General features: G+C 46.7%; 1 protein-coding gene across 5 annotated transcripts in view; it reads right to left on the bottom strand.

Annotated features, from left to right (window-relative positions):
- Positions 1-12,572, bottom strand: part of LAMA1 (laminin subunit alpha 1) — a 125,661-nt gene extending 113,089 nt beyond the window's left edge. For 3 of the 5 annotated variants that reach the window (XM_074352452.1, XM_074352454.1, XM_074352455.1), the window contains exon 1: positions 11,854-12,218. In XM_074352452.1, the coding sequence (XP_074208553.1) occupies positions 11,854-11,926 (73 nt within the window). In that variant the 5' untranslated portion in view covers positions 11,927-12,218. Of the gene's footprint in view, positions 1-11,853 lie in introns of all 5 variants that reach the window. The other 2 variants (XM_074352457.1, XM_074352456.1) reach the window with 2 other exon arrangements.
- Positions 12,573-14,217: the final 1,645 nt, after the last annotated feature.

Raw genomic sequence — 14,217 nt, 5'->3', positions numbered from 1 at the left:
TGTTGCCAAATCCAACAAGCAGCTTCAGCTGACTTGACCTCATGGTAGCTTTTGTAAACAATGACCTTTCTCTTCCTTAAACCTCTCCTCTTTTGGCCTCCATCAGACTGCAGACGCCTAGTTTTCCCTCTGTCACAACAGTCTGCTGTCCTTATGAAACAACACAAAGTATGCTGAGTTGAGGACAGAGACTTGGGCTTCCCACCCCATGCACCTGGCACTTCCTTGTTCACTATTATTAATTCCCCTGTAGATAATGACTTGACAAGGCATCACATGTGGGGGAAGTGAAATCACTGGGTTGTGGAAGTAATGGAATCTCAACAGCGGCCAAAATAAAACCAGGGTAAGTTTTATAGGGATAGGTGCAGAACCTTCCCATGCGGCCCCAAGCCACCTGCAGCCACAGCATAATCTGGGCGAAGGTGGAAAAGATGCTCTAGTTCCTTGTGAGAGGTACACACCACATGAAACAGCGCTGCCAGAAAAGTTAATGTGATCTAGGGCTGAATTAATAATGCCTTACCGATAAAGACGGAAGATGACCGTTTGCATCCACAAATTCGATCATTATAATTTAACTATGCACGAGATATTCCAAAGTCAGCCAGCACTCAACTGGGCAAAGAGAGAGTGGGAATTCCAGCAGGGCTTCTCAGGCTTCTATCAAATCACCTAGAGATCTTGTTACAAGTACAGGTTCTGATTCTACAGGGCTGGGCTGGGGCTGAGCTCCTTCATGCTTAAATATCTCCCTGGGGCAGCTGCTTTGAGGTCAAAAATTCAATTTCTCGTAATAAGCCGTAATGGAAAAGAAACTGAAAAAATATATACATATATGGATGTATATGTATAACTCAATCACTTTGCTGTACACCTGAAACTAGCATTGTACATTGACTACACGTCAATAAAAAATAAGAATTTAAAAAAAAATTAAATGATCTCTTGGGTTTTTTCCAGGTCTAACACTCTGGGAGCCGCCAAAGCAGTGGAGCCCCGGCACAAAGTTCATCAGACTGATTAGTAAGATCACACCTCCCCCAGAGTTTTCTGTCACTATTTAACCAGAACTCCAGACTCCTCATCCTGCAGTCACGTCTTGGAGACCTTTGGCAACTATTCTTAGAGAGAACGCAGGGCTTCAGTTAAAGCAAATGGATTAACTCACTGTCAAGAGGGAAAAAGCATCAAGGCCTCCAAAATTAAAGACACAACGTAGGAAGGAGGTTACCATGCATCAACCAGGAAACCTGTTAAAGTGAACTGGCAGGTTGCTTCCTCAGCCCGTTTCCCCCGCGTGATGCTGCCTCCAGGCTGCCTCACCCACGCTGACAAGGATGCTGTCAAAGAGGCAGTAGAACGCTTCGATGGCGCTAACACTGAAAGGAGGCTATTTTCTTAGCGCTGCCTGGTGCTGACAGAGAACCAGCCCTTCCAGCCCGTTCAGCCCCAGCAGTGCTGGTATCCCGACCCGCTGCCTTTCCTCAGAGGCCTGGGGAGGGCTTTGCACAGCGGGAGAGGAGGGCCGGAGGGGCAGCATCACCACAGCGGTGCCTTGAGGTCCTCCCTCCACCTCGTCTTATTCAAATAAGATTTCTAATACTATTTTTCTTTCGTTTTCTAAATTCTTCCCTGTATTTTCATGATGATAATACAGTCAGGGAAAATTTAGTCTATTTCCATACATCAGTAATGAAGAAATCAGAACCTAGCCTGGGCCACACAAAGAGGTGACTCTCAAACATGCCACATTTACGTACAGCTTCTTTAATACATTTTCTTTTAAAACAAACCCATAAAAACCAAACGGCCTGTCCTTACTGCACACCCTAGTTGGATTCACATACAGGTTTCCCACTTTGAGCAAAGTGCAAATCTTTACCGATGGACTGTGGACAGTGTGTTTTCTCAGTTTTAGTTCTAAGCTGTGCTTCCCCTCCTTGCCCCTCCCCCTCGGGCCAGCACCTCGGCACAGGCCTCCCCTTCACCCCGCCTGATTCTCCAGTCCTCCGGCGTCCACCCTGGGGAAGTTGACAAGTTTAGGATCCTAACCTGTTTACAGAAGGATGTCTGCCCTTCTTTCATCCTCTGAGACTGGGGTCCCCACCTGCCAATCCAGCACTTCTGTGAGCAGGGTGATTGTTCCCTCCTGAGGGTTGTAATTCCCAGAGAGTCGTCCTCCGCTGGAGTGTGATGACAAGTGTGCAAAGTGAGGATCTAAACTCAGGCTTGACCCAAGATGAGCATCCATTAAACATAAATGGTAACTAGCACAATATCTGCAGTTAGCTTTAAGAAACTTCAATGTAAAGACTGTGGCTTCGTGTGGTATCGTGTGTGTGCACGTGTGTGTGTTACTGAGGTTAAACTACCCACATGCGGCTGGGATTAAAATCGGTGATGACGTGCCTTCTGAGGGGTGTCAGCTGGTTCTCCAATCAGGAAGCCTGTCCAGGCTGGAGGCACCCACAACAGTGTTCTGTTATCTGTCTCTCTCCCTTTGCAAATTATCAAGGAAAATATCAGAAATGGGCTTTTAGTAAAATTAGTAGATTGTTAATGGCATGATGAACAACAGAAATAGAATCTCATTAGCGAGCTGCATGGTAGTCAAGATATCGATGTAAGTGAAAATATTTTAGAGGGCACTTCTGGCCACAGCAAGTAAAGAGATTGACAAATCCTCCTCCGAAAGAAACAGCTATGACAACGGAACAAAATTTTCAAAAACAATGATTTCGGGACTCTGAAAATCAACCAACAAACAACCAGTTGGGGAGCTCTTCTTCATGAAAGGCCGCTAGGGTTTGAGGTCAGACTGTAGAAGAGAGAGCAGCTTTCTGCCTGGGTCTGCTCCACACTCACCCTTGCTCGCCAAGGCAAGGTGAGCCTGGGGGAAAAAAAGGCGGACAACGGCTGACTGGATTTGGAGTGGAGAGTGGAACACACTCCCAGTGATGTCAACAAAGTTGTAACTCAGTAGAAAACAAATGTGGAAGTAGGAAAAGCCCACAGCTCGACTGGCCAAGGGTGGCATCCTAGCAGGGGCAGGCTACAGACAGCTGGACCAGCCGAACACCTGACAGGGGCATCCTGGACCCATGGGCATCAAGTAAGAATGAGATCAGCTTTCCATCCCAGGCTTTTTTTTTTTTTTTTCCAAAAAAAGAATAAAATACTTAAAAAGAAGCTGTAGTATATTTATAAAATAGAATACTACTCAGCCTTAAAAAAGACTAAAATAATGCCATTTGCAGTAACCTGGATGTACCTGGAGATTGTCATTCTAAGTAAGCCAGAAAGAGAAAGAAAAATACCATATGATATCACTCATTTGTGAAATCTATAAAAAGAAAAAAGAAAACACTAATGAACTTATCTACAAAACAGAAACAGACTCACAGACATAGAAAACACACATATGGATACCAGGGGGTAAAAAGGGTAGGAAGGAATAAACTGGGAGTTCGAGATTTGCAGATACTAACTGCTATATATAAAACAGATAAACAACAAGTTTCTTCTGTATAGCACAGAGAACTATAGTCAATATCTTGTGGTAGCCTACAATGAAAAAAGAATATGAAAAGGAATCGAATATATGTATATGTATGACTGAAACATAATGCTGTACACCAGAAACTGACACATTGTAAACTGACTATATTTCAATTAAAAAAAAATACCTCAGAAAAAATTTAACAAAAGAAATTCAAGAGCAATACACTGAAAATTATAAAACATTTCTGGCTGAAATTAAATAGTATCTAAATGAATGAAGATATATTTCTTATTCATAAACACAGAGACTCAATATTGTTAGACAGCACTTCCCCTCAATTGATCTGCAGATTCAATCTAATTCCTATCAAAATCCTGGCTGGTTTTTTGGTAGAAATTGGTAAGCTGATACTAATGGAAATGCAAAGGACCTAGAACGGTCAAAGCAATTTAGAAAACGTGAACGATGTGGAACGGCCTATTTCAAAGCTTATTACAACGCTGAAGGAATCCAGGCAGTGAGGTGTTAGCGCAGCGACAGACACAAGGATCAGTGGAAGAAAAGAGAGTCCAGAAATATAAACTAGCAGATCCCTCCATACTACTTCGGCATTATTTTAATATTGAATTTGAAATTTTTTCATTTGCAGAAAACTGTCTTATGCACAAATTTTCAGGGAACATTTGATCACAGAAAACAGAGTCCATCTTAACTTAGTCCATTATAATAATTAAAATGAGACCAACAAAGTTGGAAACTACTAAAGGCATGCAAGACGTTATGGTCATATTTCTAAAGAGAATAGGCCATTCTTTCATTCAGTAATAAGTGATTTTTATCAAACAAAAATCCATCTGTGACATAAATTCTGTATGCCTTTGTTCCATTCCTGAGAAGACCAGGCCGGCTTAGCCCAAAATGCCTGGAGGGGAACAGCTGCCCTCCCACCTAAACCAAGTCCTCCGAAGGCAGGCAGGTGGAGTCCTTCAAACAAAAACTCTGCTTTATATAAAAATGTAACTACAAGAGATAGTTAACAAATGCCAACAAGACTGAAGGCAAGGCCCAGCAGGGTATTCTGACATCACAGTCTTTAAACCAAAAGGAAACCAAATGCAGGAGACACGCGGTGTTTCATCAGACTTTCTTTCTGTCTATAGGGACACTATTTTACAGCATCTCCGTGGCGCGACATTGCTGGTGGAGGCACTCAGAAACTGAACTGATGGGCACACATGGTAGGGCTCCTGGGGCACTTCTCATGCCTGCTTGATTACAGCTCCGGGGGCTCAGGACCACTGGTCACCAGTGTGCAGGACATCCTTCAACAATGCTTGTTGAAGATGTGAGCTAATAAGTTGCTGGCCTGAGATACCTAGAAGTCAGTGGCTCCAAATCTAGAAATGAGATTTTGTTAAATATAACCTAGGTTTTAAGTCTTATCCATTATCAGTCAGTATCATTTCAACTATGAGAACATAATCCTTTTTTTTTCTTTGTACTGAACTGATAGATAGAAAAACCAACAGGCAAAGAATCCCTTCAAGCTTTCAGCCCCTGCTGATTACCAGGTTTCGTGACTCCTCTTTCTCCATATTTGGATCCTGTCTGGGGGCACGGAAAGTATCTGAACTTCAGGTTTCTGCCACTAGGTTGTCCCCGGTCATGTGTTTTGGTTTAGAATGAGAGCTAAGGCCTCGTCCCCAAAACTGCTTGTCCACCCTCTGCCCAACCTGGTTACCTGGATGGACTCTTCTTTGTCCCCCATGTCTGCACCCTACCTGGGGGACCTGCTAGGGTCCCCAGCCTTCCTGAGCTCGTACCTGTCTACCCCAGCCCACCACTCCCCAGGACGTCATCGCACTGCCTTCTCACTAGTGACTACTTGAATCCTGTCCACCGGTCTGTCTGGACCTCTCATTACTACCCACTGGATTCCCTCAGAGCCTCTGTCGCTTGTCTGCACTGGGACTTTCATTCATTCATCCAACAATATGCACAGAATCAACACAAAATGCCAGATGTTGGGCTGGTTACTAGAAATAAGAACAAAAATCTCTGTCCTCAAGGGGAGTCAGGCAAGGTAACAAATCCTAACAAAATGATGGGCTAGTCAGAGGTATAGACAGGTTGCCATGGTAGCAAGCAGCAGGAAAGCCCAAGCGACAGGGTGGACCAGAGTAAGTCAGGTGCCACAGGTGAACTCTGCACATGAGCCACCCTGCCAGATTACAGGAACCACAAGAGGACCAGGTGGCAGCTCTGGCTGGGTGGGGACTCGACTGATCATGGAACACGACAGAAGTTCAGAAACAGGATGGTTGATAGAGGCCACAGTAACAAGTGTGTCCTGGGGTGGGTGAGGCTTTAGGTAGGGAATGAGGATGCAAGACGGGTGAGGGAGTCATGTGAACAAGTCCTGCTGCTCAAAGTCAGAATCTGACTTTGTGAGTCTGGAGGGAGTATGGAGACCCGTGGCAAACGGGTAAAGCCAAGGAGCACAGCGTGAAGACAGAGCTTAAGCAGCACCAGAGTAACTGTGGTGTGGGACCAGATTAAGTGACAGGATGCTGCCATCAGAGGCTTCTGAAAAGTGGCCGGTGACAGTCACTTAGACAGCTGGTGATCATCTGCAGTGGAATAAAGAGGAACAAAGATTTAAAAAAAAATCAGGGACCTTTTTAAAAAATGAAACAGAAGTTCCGAGGGATGATTTGGAGAAGGGGAAGACAAAAAAAGAAAAGAAAGAAAAGGAACATGAAACCAAGGAGACCAAAAGAATGCCACGGACTGGGAGAAAAGGGAAAGGAGCCATTGGAGCAGGAAAGAATTCGTGTGCTGGGCCAGAGATAACAAGAAAAGCCCTTTTTAGGAATAAAACTCTGTCATTACCCAAAGGTTGGAAGACATTTAAATGTGAAGTATACAATAGTCAGCATCGTGGTGTGAGATTTTTCGCTTTCTAAATGTCCTCTTTTAAAAATGACCTGCTAAACTTAATATTTTTTGGTGGGGGGGAGAGGTAATTAGGTTTATTTATTTACTTACTTTTAATGGCGGTACTGGGGATTGAACCCAGGACCCCCGGCATGCTAAGAACGTACTCTACCACTGAGCTAAATCCTCCCCTGATCTGTTAAACTTAAACATCTTTTTTATTGTCGTGGAGAATTTCCTGAGGTTCTGGCAGGAAACTGTGGGGCGAAGGAACAAACTGCAGGAAATACTTTAGGGAATGGGAAAAGATGGCACTTTCCATAAATGCTAGCTGGTCTCCATCTGACATTCCCACCAGCGATACAGGAGGTTCTCTGCACAAGACAGTCCCACTGCCTGGGGGCCAGCAGATCAGGCTTCAAAGATAAGCTCAGGAATGTCGCGATTTAAACTTCCAATGGTCGAATCAAAAAAGGAAAACAATGCACACACAGGCTGAAGTCAGGGTCTTCTGTGTTTCCATGCCCCCGTTTGGGGATTAACCTCGGAGGTAAATGCTTACCTAGGCAGGAATTTCAGCCAGCAGGCTAATTAGGAATCTCACTGCCTCCTTTGTCTGTCTTCTGCCCCTGAGCAAGACCCCAAATCACTGGGAACAAGTTACCCCAAGGAGAGCTCTCTGGATCCGGCATTGAGAAAACAAAGACTCGAGTGGGAAGAGTCTGTGCTGTGAACTGGTTACTCTGGGCACTGACTGTCACCCTCCATATCAAGGACATGACGATGCAGTGAGCCCAGTACAGCGTGGTGGTTTATGCTGACAGAGCCCCTGGCAGACAGGTTCCAACAGAGCCCAGGTTCACGACCTTAACTAAATTACTCCGATAAGGGAGTTTTCCTTCTTCTCATTAACTTTGAAATGCATTTATCTACTCAGTTGTCCATGGGCACATATTAGCATTTTAGAAATAAAACCAGTACAAGAATTATTTGCGAGCATGTAAATAAATTGCATACATTCTTCTTAGGAGACTGGAGTTTGACTTGTTCATCTAAACATTTCAGGGGACTATCACTAACAACATCGACTAAGGTCTCAAAGCAAGAGTTCTTAGTGATTATCTCCACTTAACTTGTGTTTTCAAGGTGCAGGCTTAACTTTATCCATCAGATGTTATTTTTAAAAGTTAAGTTTTTCTGCATCTGACACAGGCGTTCCAATAATAAATCACACTTTTTGGTAAGATAAATAACACACTGTCTTTAACTGCTAATAGAATTATTCTCAAACTTAACCTCTCTACACCATACATCATCTAAAATGTATTTTTAAAAACCATTTACGGCTTCAGGAATAGCTTATCAATGCTACGGTAAACAATACTTTCAGAAGGAGTGCAGTGTCACGGAATCAATCAACGATCTAATTTTTAAATTCCCAAAGATCTAGGAAACACGGCTCTAATACCTGTCTGTTGAAGGCGACAAGTTGGAAGATGAAAAGTTTATAAGCGTATAGATTCATTAAGTGGTGCATTTAACATCCTGCAGCAGGGTCACTGAAGAAGTAGTGTGGAGGGAGGGCAGGGGAGAGGGGAAGGGTGCTTCCTGTTTTGTCAGGAAATAACTGGTGCCTCCTTCATACTATTAGGGAGGAAGTAGGTTTTTATGAAGCAGCTTGCTTTTAAGACTTATTTGAAGAAACATCTAAGGAAGGATACTCAAGGAACTAAATGTAGTATTTGTGTCAAAATAAGGTGATTTAACCTTTCTCTATATACCCTTTGATATCTTTTGAACTTGGTACTATGCGCATGGATTACGTATTCAAAACTATTTTTTAAAACGACTTGATTCATCAAATAAAGATGTTCATTTCAATGTGGATCAACCAACATGAGTGGCTATTAACCGCCAGGAATACTGCAGAGCCATGGACACCCAGAGAAGAATGAAACAGTCCCTGTCCTCAGGAAGCCCGGGGCAGGGGGCTAGACCAAGTAGCGGCCAGCTGGGTCCCGGACTCCCCCGTGGAGCCCAGTGTGATGGTCTCCTGTGTCATTTTGTGTGTGCGTGGTATGGAGTGAGGGGTTTGGGGGGCGTTAGTCCAAACCCACAGGGTGGTGTTTCTAGAAGAATCATGGTGGTGGCAGGGGCTGAGGACAGTGGAGGGGGTGGAGGCCCAGTGGGAGAATCGTCACAATATTTCATGGGAAAGACAAACAATCCCTGAGCCTAGTCAGCAGTGGGGACAAAAAAGTGGGAGACGGACTGCAGGTTTTCAGGAGGTAGAATCAACAAGTCCTAACACCCAAGTGAATCTGGGCACTGAAAGCGGAGGCGTGTCACAGATGGCGAGCCTGCAAGGCAGGCGTGACAGTTAGACCACCATCCTGGACTGCGTGCCCAAGACGCAGACACCCACAACCCTGGGCACATATTCTCCTCTGTGTTATTGAATCACATCAATCCTCTCCATTTCACAAACCAGAAGACTGACATCCAGAGATGCCGAGAAACTTAACCAATGTCATGGCTCATCCAAGTGACAGGTCTGACATTTGAGCCCAAGACTCCTTGCTTCCAAACCCAGACTCCAAATTCCAGAGAATATAGCTGGGAAGAGAGCCTCCCAACAGTTCTGCGCAGAATAGTACTAATAATGCTTAGATAATGCTTACTGAGGGTTGACGCTGGATTAGGCACTGCTCTAAGCAGTTTTCTTGCATTCTTTCATCTTTTCATCAACAGCCTCGCCAGGGAGGTACCATTATTACTCCCTTTTACAGATGGTGAAACTAAAGCACAGAGAGGTTAAGTAACATGCTCAAATTCCCACAGCTGGTGAAGCCAAAGAGTAAAACACCCGAAGCTTAAAGGTGTATTTTGACATTTCCCCATAAAAACTTACAGTAGAGGATAATGAAAATTCACTGAAGTTTATGAATGAAATATCATTCTAAAATGGGACAGTGTCTCACGCGATCACCCCAAAGTAAGTGGGCATATAAGCCTCTTATGATACTGGCCTATCAAGCAGTGTGATCCCAGGAGTGGCACAAGACACTACGGAACAGCACGTGTGTTTATTTCATATCCTTGTTGCATCTGAATTCTCCATCCTGCTATATTAACTACAGATGCAGGCTTTGTACTTAATGTCTGGAAAAGCAGAAGAGAAAAAAGGAATGGGCCAAAGTCTGGGATATGTAGGAGGTGGGCAGTGATGTTTTTAGTACACATAGCCTTGTTTCCAACGGCTAAAACGAGTATTTTTTTTTATTGGCCCTTACTTGGGGACTACAGCTACAGAAAAGAAAAACACACCTTTGAAAGCCATTCAGGCACCCACTTTGTTGTGGAGCACAAACATGCTAAATTTGAATGCTACGTCATTTATGAGAACGAAGCAAGTTTCCTCTAGTCATAGATTTTTTTTCCTCTGTACTTGGAATTGTCTATTTTTACCTAAGAAAAACAAAACGGTTTAAAACAAAAAAGTTGATGAGCTGCCCTGTTAAGGAACTATAATTCTAATTGTCATCTAATTGTCAGCTATGGACTTTACACAACATTATTGTTAGAAACATACTACCTGGCATTTCATACTTAGGAAAGCTCACTTTAAGCAGGTCAAATCTCAAAGGAATTGAGCCATTGGCTCACATATTGTAAGATGTGAAGTAACTCACAGAGGCTGTGAAATGATAAAGAATTCCTAAAACATTTGAATGCTATAGGACAATGATTGTTCCCCAAAATATAAGCACCAGGTAGCTAACTCACTGTTGATGCAGGTCAAGATTATTTAATTATTATATTGTGACCAAATTGTACCATTTCACTGGTCATTCATACTATATACAGGGGGCACAAAATTATATTTTAAAGAGTCGAAACTCCCTCAAAGATGCTAGTTAGGAAGGGTGATGGTTGGTGGGGTGGGGACTGCAGATCTGGAAGGCAGTGTGAAGGATTCAAAGGTCCCCCGCTGTGGGTGGTTTTCCGCTGCATCTTAAAGCAGGAAAGCCTCACGCCGTCCCACTTTCTCCAAACACCATTCATAACCGCCCAGGCCAAATGCTGAGCCCTGAGGGGCACCAAAAACATTCAGGGCATCTCCTCAGTCTAGGACTTTCAATTTCTTATAACAATAAAGCTGAGTCCGCTGCTCTCCCTTCACCCTGTGGGAACCAAGGCTTTTCACTGTCAGCAACCCGAGAAGAACACGTTCAGCTCAGAGTCCAAGCCTTCTCTCCCACAGGCAGGCTCCTTTCTTTCCTGGATAACTATGTAAATTCCCAGTATCCCCGCCCCGGCCCCGCGCAGGGCAGACGCCCAGCCATTCAAAGTTGTGTTGCCAGCTCCGGTCCAGTGCTTCCACTGTCAATGCTCCAAAGAATAGCACGGTCTCAAAGCTGCAGAGTCTGCACGATGCCCAAACACCCATCTTTCCCACGGGGGTATTTCGCATTCCGCCTGCCCACTTTTGACCTATACTTTCCCCGGTGTTTAACGAAACGTGTATTTGTGGGAGCATGCCCGTGGTCACGTATTGCATGCATTAAGACACTTGCAATGAATATCTGTGACCGCCTAGCCAAGGAGAAGCGGAGCCGGGAAGACTTAACCTCCGGGCAGATCTGGGCATGGAGTTGTCCTCAGAAAGAGAAAGGTGGGGGGTTTGCGGGGGGGGCTTCTCTTTCTCTCTGACACTGGCAGAAGCTTTGAGGGTTCTTCGGGTCTGTTCTTCACCAACCCTGCCCCGTGAGCCAGGGCGCCCGCCGGTGCAGCCAGCATGCCAAGTCACCCCTTCGTCCCCTCTGCTCCCTCACCCCGGAGTGACCACGGTCTACAATGCGCGGGGAAGGGCCAGTTCGGCCACTTGGGGTCTGCACACAGAAGGGCCTGCACTCAGCCCCGCAAGCAGCCCTCCAGCCAGCACCCCCGCCCCGACAGCTGGCTCAGGGCGCGCTCCTCCTCGCGCGGCCCTCGCTGGCCCACCCGCCGCGGGTGGCCCAGGGACCGGCCTTTCCCGGCCGCAGACGACCCGCTTTCCTCCGCCTGACAGAGACCGCGACTCGGCGGGCGCCTTTACCATTCATTCCCCGCCCGCCCGCCTCAGCCCCAAGAACCGGGACCCGCGCTGCGCTCCAACGGCGCTCGGGGTCGCCAAGCCAGACACTGGGACCTAGAGCCTGAGGAAGGAGAAGCAGAAGACGCGGTACGTCCCCAGCCCTCTCCCTCCCGACCCGGTGACCTTACCAGGGACCGCGGGGGAAACGCACGCGTCCGATCCCCTGTCGGGGGTGAACGCGGACGCGCGCACCAACCTGAGACGCGGCCAGGCGTGGGGCTTTGTCCCGCAGCCGCCCCGCCTGCCGGGGAACCGGGACGCGACCTGGGCTCACCTCTCTGCTGGCCCTGCGTGGAGACCCAAAACAGCGAGGCCAGGAGCGCCAGCTTAGTGCCTCCGCCACGCATCTCGCCGCCGCCGCTCGGGTGACTCCGGGGAGAAAACGACGACCGCGCGCGGGGACTCGGCGGAGCGCGAGCCTGCAGCTGCCCGCCGGCCCCTCGGACACACCCCCGCCGACCTCCACCGCGTCCGGCCCCGCCCCCGGCCCGGCGGCGGGAGACCCCTCCCCACCGTGGCTCCTCCCTCTGGAGACCGCCTTCCCTGGTCCCCAGGGGCCCCCTCCCTCGGAGACCCGTCCCCGCTGATACCTTCCCCCTCAGAAACCCCCCAACGGAGACCTCTCCTCCCCTTGAGACCCCTCCCCGCCGAGGCTCCTCCCCCCGGAGACCCCCCCCTCCCCACAGACGTCCCTCCCCCTGGGGGTCCCCTAGCTCAGCCCTAGGGACCGCCCGAGCCTTCCCCCAACTTGGGGGTCGCCTGGGGGTTGGCCCGCTGCAGCAGCGGGCTCCGACTTGCGGGGGCGGGAGGAGAAAGTGGGCTGCGAGGAGGGGGAGGAGATCTGCCGAAGTTGGCCCGGGCGGGTGGATTCCCGAGAAAGTATTCGCCCTGTTGACCCTTCCCGCCCCACTGCGGCCCTGCAGCCCGGCCGGGCCCAGAGCCGGGACCACGCGCCGCCGCCGCCTAGACCCGCTGCACCTCCCAGCCCGCGCCGGTGGGGCCTCGGCCTGGCCGCAGGCCTCGTCCCCAAGGATGGGACTCGGGGCTTACTGACCGGCGTCCCTGTCCCCCTGAGGGTGGCCGGGGCCTGGCCCTCAGCCTCCCTTCCCAGGAAAGGACTCGGAGCTTTTAGCTGCCAGCCTCCCCTCTCCACTGCTGGCAGAGGATTTTGTGAAGATTTTTCTGAAAATGAGTTGTAATTTGTTTCCCACTTTGTCTAAGGAAGGCAAGAAGGGTCGCTTGGATTTAATTATTAAATTAAATTATTATTATTAGCATACCCTTACAGCTTGGGAGGGCTTATTTTGGGAGAGAACTTTAGTCTTAACACAGGATTTCAACTGCTTTGTTCTTTTTAAAAACTGCATCTGGTCCCATTTAAAGAATTTTTAATTTCCTCTAATTTTTTTTCTATTGAAAGTATTCATAACTCTTTGCAGATTTCACTCTCTCACCATCTAAATATGCAAGGTAACCTAAGTCACTTAGGTTTTTTTTTTCTTTTTTGCTTGATAGGCAGGTAATTTTATTTCAGCTGTCAATGAGTTTTACAACCCTATCAATTCCAGCTTTTTTAGACGTTTTCTTTAAGCTCTTAAGGAATAAAATAGCATTATGTATTAGTAATGATTATTATTTTTAATCATAGATGTTCAGAACAAAAGGATAGAATTGGGCCGTTTAAAAAGGATGCAATATAGCTGGCTAAGCAGACAGTCAGCATAGTACCAAATTTAAAATACAGACTTAACAATTAAAATGTTTAAGTATTAAGTATTTAACTAGCAAATGATTAAATTCAGTATTTAACAAGTTACCAAGTATTAAGCATTTAATATTAAAAGAGAATTATAAGTGTTTCTGCACTGAAATAACTTTGCATGCACATTATACACATACAGATACATTTTTTGAGTCTTAAGAGCATTTATGTAGATTAGCTTATGTGATATTCTCAGTTCTATAAGGTGGCAGATAGTTACCCTATATGAGAGATGAGGAAATGAATTCAAGGGTTGAGGTCCCAATGTCAGCAAAAGTCTGGTCCAGAGCTGGACCCCAGTTCTGATTTCTGCTCCAGAGTTCTCTCCCTCGCTGCACCAAGACCATGCAGAATGAACTCAAAGGCAACAGGAGAAATCACCAGTGTTCATCTGTCTCCCCATATCCTGGGCTCAGACAAACTCCTTCCAGACCTCAGTCAGACCTTATCTTTGAACTGCAGACAGGGAACTCGGGCTCACGATTTAGGGAAACAAAGAGTCAGCACATCTGAGGAGTGAAGAGGAGGCGTCAAAATTTGCCAAGTGGCCCAGTTTGTCAGTGTTCAAAATTAAGTAGAAAGATTTCAGGGAAAGAAGAATTTCAGAAGCCACTTTAATGAACAAGCCAAAAAAATGTCACAAGTCAATGTGTCTCACAGAGCCCTCGCAGAGCCCTGCAGTAGAGCTTCTCCATCATTCAGCAGGCTTGGGAATATCTGAATCGGCTACGGCCCCACGGGAGGTCGGGGTGGCCTGTTTCAAGGTGAAAATGATATAAGAATGTTCATGGGTTGTGAGAAAGTAGAAATTCAGCTCAACAAGACGTGCAGAGATGCTGGCTTCAGTGTCACTGGTGCATAATGAAAATGCCTAAA

The sequence above is a fragment of the Camelus bactrianus genome, chromosome 24 (genome assembly GCF_048773025.1).
Source record: "Camelus bactrianus isolate YW-2024 breed Bactrian camel chromosome 24, ASM4877302v1, whole genome shotgun sequence".
Lineage (NCBI taxonomy): Eukaryota > Metazoa > Chordata > Mammalia > Artiodactyla > Camelidae > Camelus > Camelus bactrianus.
This window is presented reverse-complemented; position numbering and strand designations above follow the sequence as displayed.